Source organism: Jaculus jaculus, chromosome 1 (genome assembly GCF_020740685.1).
Source record: "Jaculus jaculus isolate mJacJac1 chromosome 1, mJacJac1.mat.Y.cur, whole genome shotgun sequence".
Taxonomy (NCBI): Eukaryota; Metazoa; Chordata; class Mammalia; order Rodentia; family Dipodidae; genus Jaculus; species Jaculus jaculus.
Window position 1 is genome coordinate 301,091,429 of NC_059102.1, and position 13,556 is coordinate 301,104,984.

At 37.5% G+C, this 13,556-nt stretch overlaps 1 protein-coding gene across 2 annotated transcripts in view; it reads right to left on the reverse strand.

The window, feature by feature from the left end:
• The window catches only part of Pappa2 (pappalysin 2), a 253,987-nt gene that overhangs the window by 126,710 nt on the left and 113,721 nt on the right, over positions 1 to 13,556 (reverse strand). For both annotated transcript variants that reach the window (XM_045146446.1, XM_004658765.2), the window contains exons 10-12: positions 12,114 to 12,205; positions 7,168 to 7,361; positions 5,513 to 5,659 (exon numbers count right to left, since the gene is read on the reverse strand). In XM_045146446.1, the coding sequence (XP_045002381.1) occupies positions 5,513 to 5,659; positions 7,168 to 7,361; positions 12,114 to 12,205 (433 nt within the window). The remainder of the gene's footprint in view (positions 1 to 5,512; positions 5,660 to 7,167; positions 7,362 to 12,113; positions 12,206 to 13,556) is intronic.

Here is a 13,556-nt window from a genome sequence, read left to right on the forward strand (position 1 = left end):
GTTTGTTTTCATTTTAAAATGACAGGAAAAAAAGTTCAAACCAAAGCTAGTATGATTGATATAAAAATTTACAATTTATGCCCATACATTAACATGTTTTCTCTGGCTACCTTCTAACTAGCAGCAAAGTTAAATAGCTCGGACACAGGTTGTATAACATATAAACCCTAGAAGGTCTTACATCCAGCTTTTCACAGACAGTGTTTCCCAATACCTAGCATACAAAGGGAGAGCCATGGCCTTTAGAATAAACTGGATTTGAATTTTAATCTATCTGTGTTTTTACTAGTCATTTATCTAAAAATGTTTATTATCTCTGAATTTTAAAATACCCATTTTAGAGTGAGGAAAAATATGGGAAAGAATACATTCCTATAAATGTGTTTCTCTCTTATCGCATTGTGTAGGGGATGCTCATGTGAAATCCAAACAATGAAACGTGAATTGCATTTTCTATTAAAGATTCATGTTCAGTTTTGGCTGGTTGAACCCAAACAAGTCAAAAAAAGAAAGAATTATGGATAGCAGGCCTCGGGCTTATGTAGCAAGGTTTTCAGGCAGCAACCCACACCTTTTGGCTGATGTAGAGGACCCTGGTATTTAAAATGCTATGAGCATATGGTGGTTTCTGTTAGGATTGATAACTAGTTCAGCCCAAGTGAGATGGTTCCAAATTGGAAATATTTTAGAACAAACATAAAAAAGGCATAACCATATGATTATACATATATTGACTGGCTTCCTACAAACCAAACAACAAGCAGTTGTTCAGCATCTGCTTCTCAGGTGGCTTCATTTGTTGTGTATATTACTTACATGCAGAGTACTTTCTGGAATAAATCATGCCTTCTGCTTGTTCCTCTATCTGCTAATGCACCCAGAATTTACAATAAACACTTAATAAATGCTCTGACCTAGATTCACAGCTATGAGCTCTTCTAAAAGTTCAAAAGAAATCTAACAAAAGCAGATAGGAAACCCTTCCGATTCCGCATACTCTTTAACTTATTTTCTCTTCTTTCTTTCTTTTGCATTTTTTTGGTGGTAAGTACAACAGATTGGTCTTTTTTTTTTTCTTTTTTCCTTTTTTGAGAGAGAGAGAGAACTGGTACACCAGGGCCTCTGGCCACTATAATCGAACTCCAGATGTCTGTGACGCCGTATGTGCATGTGCATGTGGGGCCTTGCACACTTTCATTACCTTGTGCATCTGGCTTTTGTGGTATCTGGAGAGTCTAACATGGGTTCTTAGGCTTTGCAGCCAAGCTCCTTAACTGCTAAGCCATCTCTCCAGCAATTAATTTGTTTTCTTGATCATGCCATATGCTCCTGCTTATCCCAAGGGCTTAGTTCTTGTCTTGGCATACTGCAGGTGTTTACTAAGAGCTGAGTGAGTGAAGCAACAGAGTGCCAAGGGAGAAAAACATGGGACTAGAGTGAAAACACAGGCATGTGAGCTTCAGGTTTACCATATTACCCTTGAGTGGAACAGGAGAAGCACTTTGAACCTTTTATGATTTCTTCAACTAAGAATTAGGGAAATGCTTACTCTGTCACACACAGGGATTTGTAAGAATCACATTTTAAAAGATTGCATGAGCATGCATTTCATAAGCCATAACTTAGTTTAGAATGTGCTTTTTATTGTAACAACAGAATTGGCACTTCATACTTATATAAGAAACTTCTCATGTTCTTGGTCTATTTGCTAAAATTAGAATAAAGAAAACTAAGGAAATGCTACCTCCATAAATGTGGACTGAAATAATAGAAAAATTTGGGGATAAATAGTATTTAATATATGGAATGTTTTTCTAGTACTGTTGCTTTGCAGTTGTGTAATAACTTTGTCTCTGACATATATGTATATATGTATATGACATATAAATCATATTTGTGTATGAAATCAAGAATAAATTAACCTAAATGAAGAAGAAAGAGTCAGAAATCCTACAGTCCTTGAAAACCTATTCCAAAAATCTAGTCGATTATTAAAAATCAGGTACAACATGGGTTCATGAAATTTATTTGTTATTAATAGATTTTATATGTTCATTGATTTATATATACAAAGATATTAGTTATCACTTTCTAATAAAAGGGCTATGACTCCAGGTTATTTTTAGAATTAAATCAGGGTACAAATCTAAAATATGTGAGATAGCTAATTGGAGAGTTCCAAGTAGAGATTTCTGCTATTGGTTATGATGTATTAGCTTAAGAAGAAGAAAAGAGTCCTGATGGGTACGTAGACCCAGATGGATGAAAATTAAGAGAAAAAGTTCAAAAAGATGAACTTCATGTCACTAGGATATTGGTGTTATCAAATAGACTTTAAAATGATGGCAATTGGGCTGGAGAGATGGCTTAGCGGTTAAGCGCTTGCCTGTGAAGCCTACGGACCCCGGTTCGAGGCTCGGTTCCCCAGGTCCCACGTTAGCCAGATGCACAAGGGGGCGCACGCGTCTGGAGTTCGTTTGCAGAGGCTGGAAGCCCTGGCGCACCTATTCCCTCTCTCTCTATCTATCTGTCTTTCTCTCTATGTCTGTCGCTCTCAAATAAATAAATAAATAAATAAATAAATAAATAAATAAATAAACAAACAAACAATGATGGCAATTAATGTGCCTTTATTTGTGTGTGTAACATAGTATGTGTGGGTGCTGCCATGCCTCCCCTGCTGTGATAGGCCAGAGATGGCAAGCATGCCATTTCAGGATCACGAGGTATCGAGCGCTGAAGTGCTGCATGATACAGTTCTAACCCAACTGTCTCTTCCTTGAAGTCCAATATGGCCCCTCTATAGAAAAATCTTTGGCTCTCTATGCTATAGATATCTGTGGTTTTCTGTACAATGTTTGTCTTTCTCTGTCTTTCACTTGGTGTCCCAATCTCTAAGTTTACTTTTCCAGTAAAAATTGGTGTTAGTGAAATGTTGGTCAATGTATCTGAAAGAGGCTCTGGCATAGAATTGGAAAAACAACAAAATGGGTCAGAGATAATTGTTTTCCTTAAAGGCCTTAAGGAAAGTCAGGCATGGAGTACAGTACACTTAGGAGGAAACAATGAACCTCTTGGATCAATGTAAAAATTGTTCTATGACTAATTTTTCTAAATGGTGGCAATTGCAGCAAATTATGACTCTTTACCAAGAATCCTTACAGAAAAACAACCAAAGTCAGAAAGAGTTCAACTGGGGGACCAATGTCTAAGAATTGGAGAGACATGAAAAGGAAAGTTCAAAATAAATGATTGAGAGATAAATGGATCTATTGGATCAATGATTAATGATAGGAACCCCCATTTCTGGTCATTTTGTCTCTCACCTTTAATATAATAATTGAAAGTAGAAGTTCAGGAAATCACAAGTGCTTGACCACACATACATGGAGATCGTAAACAGTTAATCATTATAGGGGCCTGATGACTTTACTTGAGGTGTATAATTATGGGATTGTTTGATGAAAAGGAATAACAAAAACTTTCTATGAATTCTGTGAAACTGTAGCTTTCTTGAAGTTTGCTCTTGCATGACATGATCAGAAAATAAAAGACTGAGGCTAAGAGCTGTGGCAGCAGAGAAGCATAGAAGCAGGGAAAAAAGAGACAACAGAAAAAAAAAAAGACAAAAAAAAGAGAAAGAGTAAAAAAAAAAAAAAACAAAAACAAGAAAAATAGAAAAAAGAAAAAACATGGAAACAGAGAAGCAGAGAGAGAAAGATGGAAAAACGCAGCTGCCTTCAGCATTGGCCTGTTAGCTTGCACCAGAACTTGACTTCAAGTCATTATTGTGCCGATCCCATTCACAGCTCTCTTTGGGGACCCTCCTTCAAGCCAGGGCTGGACCCTGGCAGTGATAGACTATACCTGATGTAAAATCCTTCCCCTTAACTTGTTCATGTTAGGCGTTTTGTTGCAGCAGCAACAACAGTAACCAATACACTAGCCAAGAGGAGAAACTGAATAAGATGGCGAGTAGCAAAGTTCAATAATAATGATGAAAGTTGATTGATTAAGTTAAATACAGTCGTTGAACAAACAGCTAACTCTGAGAATGATGACATTACTGCCAATAGAGAGACAGGGCTTGCAGCCAGAGGACGTTAGTGAAAGTGAAGTTGCCACTGCAAATTAGTAAAGTAGTTTTGTCAAAAATAACAGGATGCCCCTGAGGAGAAAGATGAGGAAAAAAATATTCATGTTAAAGGAACTGCACAGAGGTATTTAGCGCTTGGAAGTGTAGAATATTAAATGTTGGAGCTGATCTAAGCTTAGCAAAGAATATGATTAGGGATAGAAAATTCACCAAGGCATAAAAGATGCTAGCTTTGATATGTAAATTATATGATAAGAAAGAAGGGCTGGATAGGTGGTTCAGCAAAAGGCACATGCTTGCAAAGCTTGTCTGTCTGGGTCCAATTTCCCAGTACCAACATAAAGCCAGATGCACAAAGTGGCCCATGCATCTGGAGTTTGTTTGCAGTGGCAAGAGATCCTAGTGTACGTATTTTCTCTCTTTCTTTCTCTCTCTCTCTCAATTAAACAAATGAAAATAAAATGTTTTTTTTAAGAAAAGAAAAAAGCAAGCAATGTTCAAATTACTCTTGGTACTTTTTGGCTTTTTCAAACAAATGAAATTTTTCATATTTCCATTTCCAGTGCTTTAAGGTATAGTGAACTATAGAAATATGAGTTTTGGTATTTTTATTTCCTTATAAATTGTTAAAATGCAGAATACTTTTATATTTTTAACATAAGGATTGAATTTAAAACTTAAAATACTAAATATTATAAAACTGTGAAGCAATTGCGACATAAAACCATCTTTGGTGGAAGTATAAGCAGTGTAACCACTGCAGAAAATTACTTGAAACCAAAGCTGCTCTACCATGTCAGTTTAGACCTGTTCACCAAAAGAAATTTACAGAAATGCTTTTATCACAGCTCTCTGTAATAGGAAATACTAAGAAAATGGAAGTAATTCAAATATTCTACTTATCAATATAAATAACCAAAAGTATCAATACTAAAATAATTGAATATATTATATCTCTATACATTAAAATGATGTCTTGCAGTGAAAATGAACACCAGTCCCACAAGTATACTGCTGAATGGGAAAAAATTAGTAACATGAAGAACAAAGCTAACCTATGGTGATAGAAGTAAGATCCGTAGAAACATTTGTAGTATAACAGACAAGGCATGAGAGAGCTTATGGGAGTGATATTAAGGCCCTTTTCCTTGATATGGTAATGGTAAGAAAAAAAAATGGTCATTTTTCAAAAACTCGAAGTATGTATTTCATTTCTTATGCTTGCCCCTGCATTTATTACTTTGATAAAATGTTGAGTAATACTGAGTTCCAAAATCCAAATAAAATTGAAAATCAAGTTTAGATATACTTTGAGATATGAAAAGAAAATTTCCTAACAAAACAGTTTAAATTCCCAATTTCACAGGCACATGTTCCTAGCTAGAGCCCTCACACACATTCATCTGGATCACTTACTTCGAGCCACACCTCATCTTCCTTCTGCTGGCTACCATCTGGCTGCTCACTCCCATCATCTTGACGACTTTCCCCACTGGTGACACAAGGAAACCAGGCTGTCAGGCGATGGTACTTGGGTAAATCATGATGGTATGAAGTACAAACCTGAAAAGCAAGTGTAACCAAAAATTAAATGTGGAGCACTAGAGGTAAATAAAGACATAGAATCACCCAGTAGAAAGCCAAGTTACTTTCTCTTCAGATGATCTCATGATCACAGCTTTGGCAGGAAAACTTTCCTCAATGTAGATGAAATTCTAAATGTTCTCTGATAGCTTCACCATGTAATTTGCCAGAGTCAACACTCTCTCTCTCTCTCTCTCTCTCTCTCTCTCTCTCTCTCTCTCTATCACACACACACACACACACACACACACACACACACACACAAAGTTTTCTTCTTAGTTCACCATCAGCCCAAAGGCTAGTCCTGGAACATTCCAGGTAATTGCTCCAGGGATTCGCTTGGCAAGACCTTTCAGGGTGATGTTAGGACCTAAACTTTAGCATTCCCTGGTCCCAATGCGAGGCTTCCAAGTCAGGGAGCCAGGGAGCACTTGGCTGGGTAACAGAACCTGAGAAGTAGAGCTCCAGGAAATGTCTCCCACTTCACTTAGGGAAGACAGTCAGGCTAGACTAAAAGCCACTTCAGAGAGCTTCATGAACTCAGGATCTCCAACTTTCCAAGCTTCCTGTCACTAAGCGCCAGAACTCTAAAGGGAAAGATGCCAGGATTTGTCTCAGAGTGTGGCAAAAAAGGCTAGTCATCCAATCATATCTATTGCCCCTCACCTTCTTATTAATGAACTCCAACTTTGTTCAAAATAACCCACTTAAGTAAATGCCCATTTTCTCAGGTTTCATTATAAGTAAGGGTGATGATTAGACCTGATTAGACCAATATGGTCTGGGTGGAAGTCTCTAATGTTGAACTTTGAGAAAAGTTGCCATTTCCCAATAAAAAAGGAAAGACTCAGCTAGCATACAACAAATTATCTTTGACCTTTTACTTTCTTCGGACCTGAAATGCTTACTTCAAGTGGCTAGGCATGTAGCTTAGAGACCAAATGCTTGTCTAGGATGTATAAGGCTCTGAGTCCAAACCCCAGTACCACATATATTTCCCCAAAAGGAAATGCTAATTTCATACCTACATGGGCAAGAGTTATGTTATGAGAAGAAGGAAGGGAACTGCAACCGAAGGATGGAAGTGCTCCACTCTAGACACCAGTATCCTTAATGAGATCCTTGAGTGTGGTACCAGCCCTGAGTAGCTCTCCAATCTCTCCTAAATATCTCCTCAAAAAGGAGGACTCTAAAATACAATTACTTCACCCCACTGTGAAAGGTTTATTTTATCCACTATTATAATGGATGGAAGAATGTATCTGGCAACGAAAGCAACTGGAAGCCAAGAGCCTTTCCTTGGGTTTCATTGGAAGGATGGGGTTTCATGGTTAATCTAGAAAGATTTTAATTAAAATTATCTCATGCTGAGATCAGTGAGGACAAAATTGGATGACAAAGTCTGGAATAAATGGTAAGCTTCCGTTCGGCCTCTAGGCACAACATAATTCTGATCAATCTTAACTAATTCATCTGGCTTAACTTACCATGGAACGAGGTTCTCCTGTGACCAAGGAAACAGGGCACTTCTTCTTGTCCTCGTGAGAGGAATAAGCCTGTGTAGCCCATTGATCCAAGTATCCCTCAGGAGTGTGGAGGCCACAGTCTTTGATGCTGGTTTCCTTCTCAAAAGGCTCACAAATTCCATCTCCCTCATACCTGTAGCAAAGGCTTGGCTCCCCTGCCAAGAAACAGGCATGGCACTGAAAGAATGTTTTCACAGTTCTTAGGAACATGGAAGAATCCCCTGTATATTTCTCTCCTAGCCCACTCAAGCCTAGCAAAGGCTAGGCAGGACATTACACACTCAACACACTCATACATATATGAAAGAAAGTGGTTTCCTTACTAGGGAAAAAAGCAGAATTCATGCATAGCTATCAAAAGGCCTGAAAATGGGGGAAAGGAATGACATTGGTAACTTAAGCTCGGTATGATACATTTTGTTTGTTGTTGTGGTTTTGATTTTTGATGTATTTTTCTTTTAGGTAGGGTTCATGCAGCCTAGGCTGGACTCAATCTTTCTAGTAGAGGTTAGCCTAAATATCTGATCCTCCTGCCTCCACTTATGAGTGCTAGGATTGCAGGTATGTGCACTACTCCCAGCTAAGAAGGTTTAAGTAAAGGTAAATTAGACAAAATTCATTATCTATAATATAATTGTCCATCATAATTAGACATAGATGTTGAAAAAATGAAAGACATATGAAAAAGCAGCAAGATAATTCAAATAAATAGTATGTAGTAGTCTGTACTTGAATTCCCCTGTTCATAGTTTTTGAAATACGTATTTGATAGGTGTAGCCACCTAATTCTGCATCTTTGAATCAGTTTTTTTTTTCCCCATGGAATATGTTTCTTTAACTGGATAATTGCTCTGAAATTAGACAGGATGGGAATAAGGGTAACTATGCATCATATCTTTTTATTTACAATAATCAAGAGATATGTGTAGTATTTGCTTGTTTTGTAATTGAGACATCCAAATCTCAGTGAGTTTGCATGATTTTAAAAATCACCCTTGACTGTTAAGTGATGGAAAGTAGAGTAGACTTAGAAAAAGCAGGTCCTGTCCCACCCTGTCCTCTGTACTGCTTCATGCTAAGGCAGAGAACACAAGCTTGGATGCTCTGGGCAAGTTCCACACTTGCTCATAGGGTAATTCTTTAAGTGACCAGAGTTGCTCTTAGGAGGCATGTAGATTGGCTTTCTTCAATACTGAAAGCTGAGAAGCAGTTACAAAACCATCTATTAAAGTTCTACCAAATGCAGAACAATTAATATTAACAGCACAACCTAATTCTCCATTTCTACTTAAAATGATAGAACATTAAAAAGGAATCAAAATTCAAATTAAACCAAACATTCTGTTACCTCTCCAGTAACAGTATTACTAAAATTTACTGTGCTATGCCATGCTTTTTATTTTTTTTAAAAATTTCTCCACTAGGGAGGCTGGTTATAGAAGTTTTCAGGTACTTGCTAACATATAGTTATTATTTTTCTTAATATAAGACCTTCCTATGGAAATTTTATCTCTGCATGCCTGTTTACAGGACACGGTTTTCAGCCCATTGAGGGATTTCATCCTGTACCATGAAATCTATGGCCTACCCACACACTCCTTCCCTCCAGTAGATGTGAACTTGAAAGGACTTTCCCAGAATATTCTCTCTTCCTTCTTCTGTACCCTTCATTCTCTCTCTCTTTATCCCTTTATTATTTATAATAACAATATACATACATAATATTTATTTATGATTCTGTGACTACTTCTTGCTTCTTGAGTATTATTTTACAGAATTAAAATTGTTGGTTTTTTGCAATTTTGTTTGAAAATTACAGACTACTCTTAAAGTACATTTCAAATGGTTCAAATACTTTTGAAAAATAATGAAGTAAAATGGTATGTCTAACATATGGTAAACTTATAATTCATTGAAAAAGATGTCTAATGGTAGAATATTTACTTCATCCAGTAAGTAGTCTAAATATGGTCTTAAACATAGTATTTAAGTATAGTTAAAATAATTTAGATATAGTCTTACTAGAGTTAGAGGCTGAGGAAATGTGAGTCAAACTTTATGGGATCAAATGTGATAGAAGCAACATGAAGTCTGCTCTTGAGTTAAATGAGAGTTAAGCTTCACTGGGGATGGGGATGGCATAGTGTTTGGAGAAATGTATATTTATTTTCAGCATAAGACCACTATGCGGCTACCAAAAGAAATGATGCAAACAGAGGTGGCATTAACAAATACTTGTGCACAGAAGAGAGCAGTAATCGCTTCAGTGTACGTTACTCGGCCAGACCACATCTGGAGTATTGGATTCCATTCTGGGCACTGACCACACAAAGCATGCCAGGCTGGGGTAAATTGTAAAGGGTCTGGAAACCTAATCACATGAGGGGATGTTTGTATTGGAAAGGAGAATAACAAGGAAGCATTTCAAATATCTGAATGGTAGTCAAATAAAACAGGAAAAAATGTATCCTCTGTGGTTTCATAGCAAGGAAATCACAGTTGACCAAATACAAGGGAAGATGAGCTTCAGGACTGGCTTTTGAGGGTCCTTGTTGAACATCCTTGGATGGATCACTACAATGATCTGTGTCTCAGCTTGTAAACCAGAAAATGGGAGAACTTCGTAACTGATAAGGGCATTTTAAAACCCAATGTCTCTTTCAAAATGCCTTCTTCACTGGAAGAATTATGTGAGCAGAGGCTACAGGCCCAACTGTTAGGGCTAGAAGGGGTTTCTTCAAGCAGCTAGACTTAGTCACTTTTGTACTTACAAATGAAGACATAAGGTCTTGATCCAGGAAAGGCACTAAATTCATGGTACTACTGAATACATAATAAACTGGGTGAATGGATAAATGGATGCTAAATTCTATGATTCAGCTTTTAATGCAGAGACTAGGGGCATTTGTGTTCTATAATCCATTTTATCCAACAGAATCTAAGAATTATAATAATATTCTACTTTATCTTGAGATTCCATACACTAATGTATTTAAATGCACTATTACCCATAACTTTTATGTGATTATGCTCCACAGATTAATTACAAGATATGCAGATATTGGCTGTTGTTTGTGGACTGCCTTACTTACATGCCAAAGGTTAAGGTTCAAAATTACCTAGTTATAATTTATCACTAGTGAATTTCTAGATCCAAAAATGTGTCATGCCTTTTGTTTTCCTTCATATGTCATCTGCTGAACACAGACACCTTCTGGCTTGGAATATTTCTTCATTCTCACTTTTATTTAAAACTTTTCCTAAAGGTTTTTTTTGTTTGGTTGTTTGTTTGTTTTTGGTTTTTCGAGGTAGGGTCTCACTCTGGCCCAGACTGACCTGGAATTCACTAGGAGTCTCAGGGTAGCCTTGAACTCACAGCGATCCTCCTACCTCTGCCTCCCGAGTGCTGGGATTAAAGGCGTGTGCCACCACGCCCGGTTTCCTAAAGGTTTTTTATCTTTTGTACCGAGCCACAACCAGTAGGAGCCATTGTCACAGGCACAGCCACGTCTACCTGTAGTTGAACTGCAGAGAACAGAGTGGGGCACAGCCACTCCTTAATTCCTCCTCTTGTATTGTTTGTATGGGCCTGACCTTGTGCAGAAGAGGGTATATGCAGAAAAATTGTCTGCAGCTGTCTTATTCCTACATCATCTGACCTTGTCTCCTATTCCCATACTTTTTCTATTTGATAAAAGAAAGTTGTTAACAATGATTTTCTGAGTGTGTTTAAAATAAATGAAGCTGGTTAGGCACTGCTGCAGTGTTTCCATCAGAGCTTTCACTCTATTCTTTGTGACTTTCTTTCTTTCTAATCCTCAAATTACCCCAACAAGTCAAAGCTACACTGGTCATGGACATTTTTATTTTATTTATTTATTTGAGAGAGAGCGAGAGAGAGAGAACGAGAGAGAATGGACACACCAGGGTCCCCAGCCACTGCAAATGAACTCCAGATGAATGTGCCACCATATACGTCTGGTTTACCTGGGGAATTGAACCTGAGTCCTTAGGTTTTTGTAGGCAAATGCCTTAAGTGAGAAATACTACATATTCTATAAGCCACATCTCCAGCCCTCATTTGTATGTAGAATCTACATTATTATGCACTTATCTGGCATTATGGTGTGAGTATGAGGATGGGTGTCTCAGCTGATAAGAACACTTCCTGTGCAAGCATGGCTTGAGGAAGCCTGTGACCTCTGTGCCTGATTTTCCAGAACCCACAAGAAAATCTGTATGTAGCTATATGTGTCTGTGGCTACAGTTTCAGAGGGGATCAGAGACCCCGGGATCAGAACTCAAGTAAAATCAGAACGCTCCAGAATCAGTAAGAAACACTGGCTCAAATAAGAATGAGCAAGCAATGAATGGAGTGTGGCACCTGGCATCCACTACAGCACACACACAGGTGTGTGTACCTTGCTACAGGTGAGTGCATGGGTGTCTCAAGGACACATACACATGCATACTCCATACACCTCTGCCACACACACATACACACATGCATGCGTGCATACACACAAGCACATCAAAAAAAGTAAATGAATGAAACTAAAATAAAAGAGAAGTCCTCAGTACCACCATCTGGGAAGTAGTAGAACCAACCTAACCATATAGCATGAAATTCTAGAGCTGAACTCCCCTGGTTCAAATTCTGTTTTCACCATTCCTATCTAAATAAGCAAACACAAGTCATTTAAGCCTCTGTGTCCCTCAGTTTGGTTTCTTCATAGCCATAGAAGTGTTGAATGAGTTAAAATACATGGACTATGTAGTGTTTTCTGATAGTTATTAGCATTATGCTATATGTATAGGATAGTAAGAATTCAGAAAACATAATTCATGGAAATGCCTCTAAAACTAAGACAGAATCTCAGCTCCTAGGCAGGAGCAGGTAAGCTCACCCTCACATCTGAAGCCTTCTTCTAGTCTGCAAGCTCTTGAGCACCCATCTCCATTCAGCAGATCTCCATCATCACACTCTTCCCCGAGGCTCCTAGAAATGTAGGACGTGCATAACATGACTTCAGCACTTTAATTAATTTAAATTCCTCTTGTACATTAAAAATGCCAACTGTATAAAAGTGGCAGATAAGAGGACGCTTTTTTTCTAACAGGAAAAAAATAAACATGCATTTAATGTAGAAGCAATTTTAGCAACAATGGCTAATTAGCACAGTCAGTGAGCTGAGTTGTGGGGATTTCTAGAAGTCAAGAGGCTTCTGGGTATACAACATCTAAAAGCTTATCACAAGAGTTCCAATTGTGTGAGTGATAAAGAGTCTTTACTAGTCCTGTGATGAATAGAGTCTTAGAAAGAGCTGATTAATATCCTATGATTTTTGAATTTGTTTACTAATTCCAGTAGCCTATAAAATATGTAGTATTTCTTTCTACTAATAATTATCTGAAATAGAAGCCAAGAAATAAATCCCACTTATAACTCCCACAAAAAATTATGAACAAATTCAGGCAAAAAGATAAAATTCTCTACAATGAAATTATAAAACACTGGTGAAAGAAATTGAAGAGAATCACAAACACACACAGACACACACACACACACACACACACACACACACACACACACACACACAAAACCCTTTGTAAAGGGCCAATGACATTTTATGTAGAATTTGAAAACAAATCCTAAAATTAATATGGAACCACTAAAAACTCTGAAAAGCCAAAACAATTTTAATAATAGAAAAAAAAAACAGTAGGAGGCTAGGGGGCATTATATTTATTGATTTCAAAATATGCCACAAATCTTTAGCAATCAAAACAGCAAGGTATTGGCATCAAAATAGCCACAAAGACAAATGGGACAGAACAGACTCAAGAATCAAACTCATGGAATTACAGCCAACTAATTTTTTTTTGACAATGATAAAAATTAGTGGTCAGACTTTTCAATAAATAGAGCTTAGAAAATTAGATATGCATATGTAAAAATAAAACTAGATTCTGTCTCTTACAAGTCATAAAAGATTAGTTTATACCAGCTGCATTGCTGGGACAAAATATGCAACCTGAAGCAGCTTGTGGAAAGAATTGACTCTAGCTTACATGTGAGAGCCATCGCGGCAGGAATAGCATGGCAAGAGCAGAAAGCTGTCTCCCCCATCATCACACCAGCAAGGAGACGAGCAGAGCAATGAATGCTGCTGGCAACCAGCTAGCTTTCTCTTTTTATACCATGTAGGAACCTAGTCCATGGGATGTACCACTTATAGTTAGGTTCTCCTACTACCACTTAACTAATCTAATCTAGACATAGCAAGAGATTTGTTTCCATGATAATTCTAAATCCTGTCAAGTTAACAACCAGAGATTAGCCATCACAC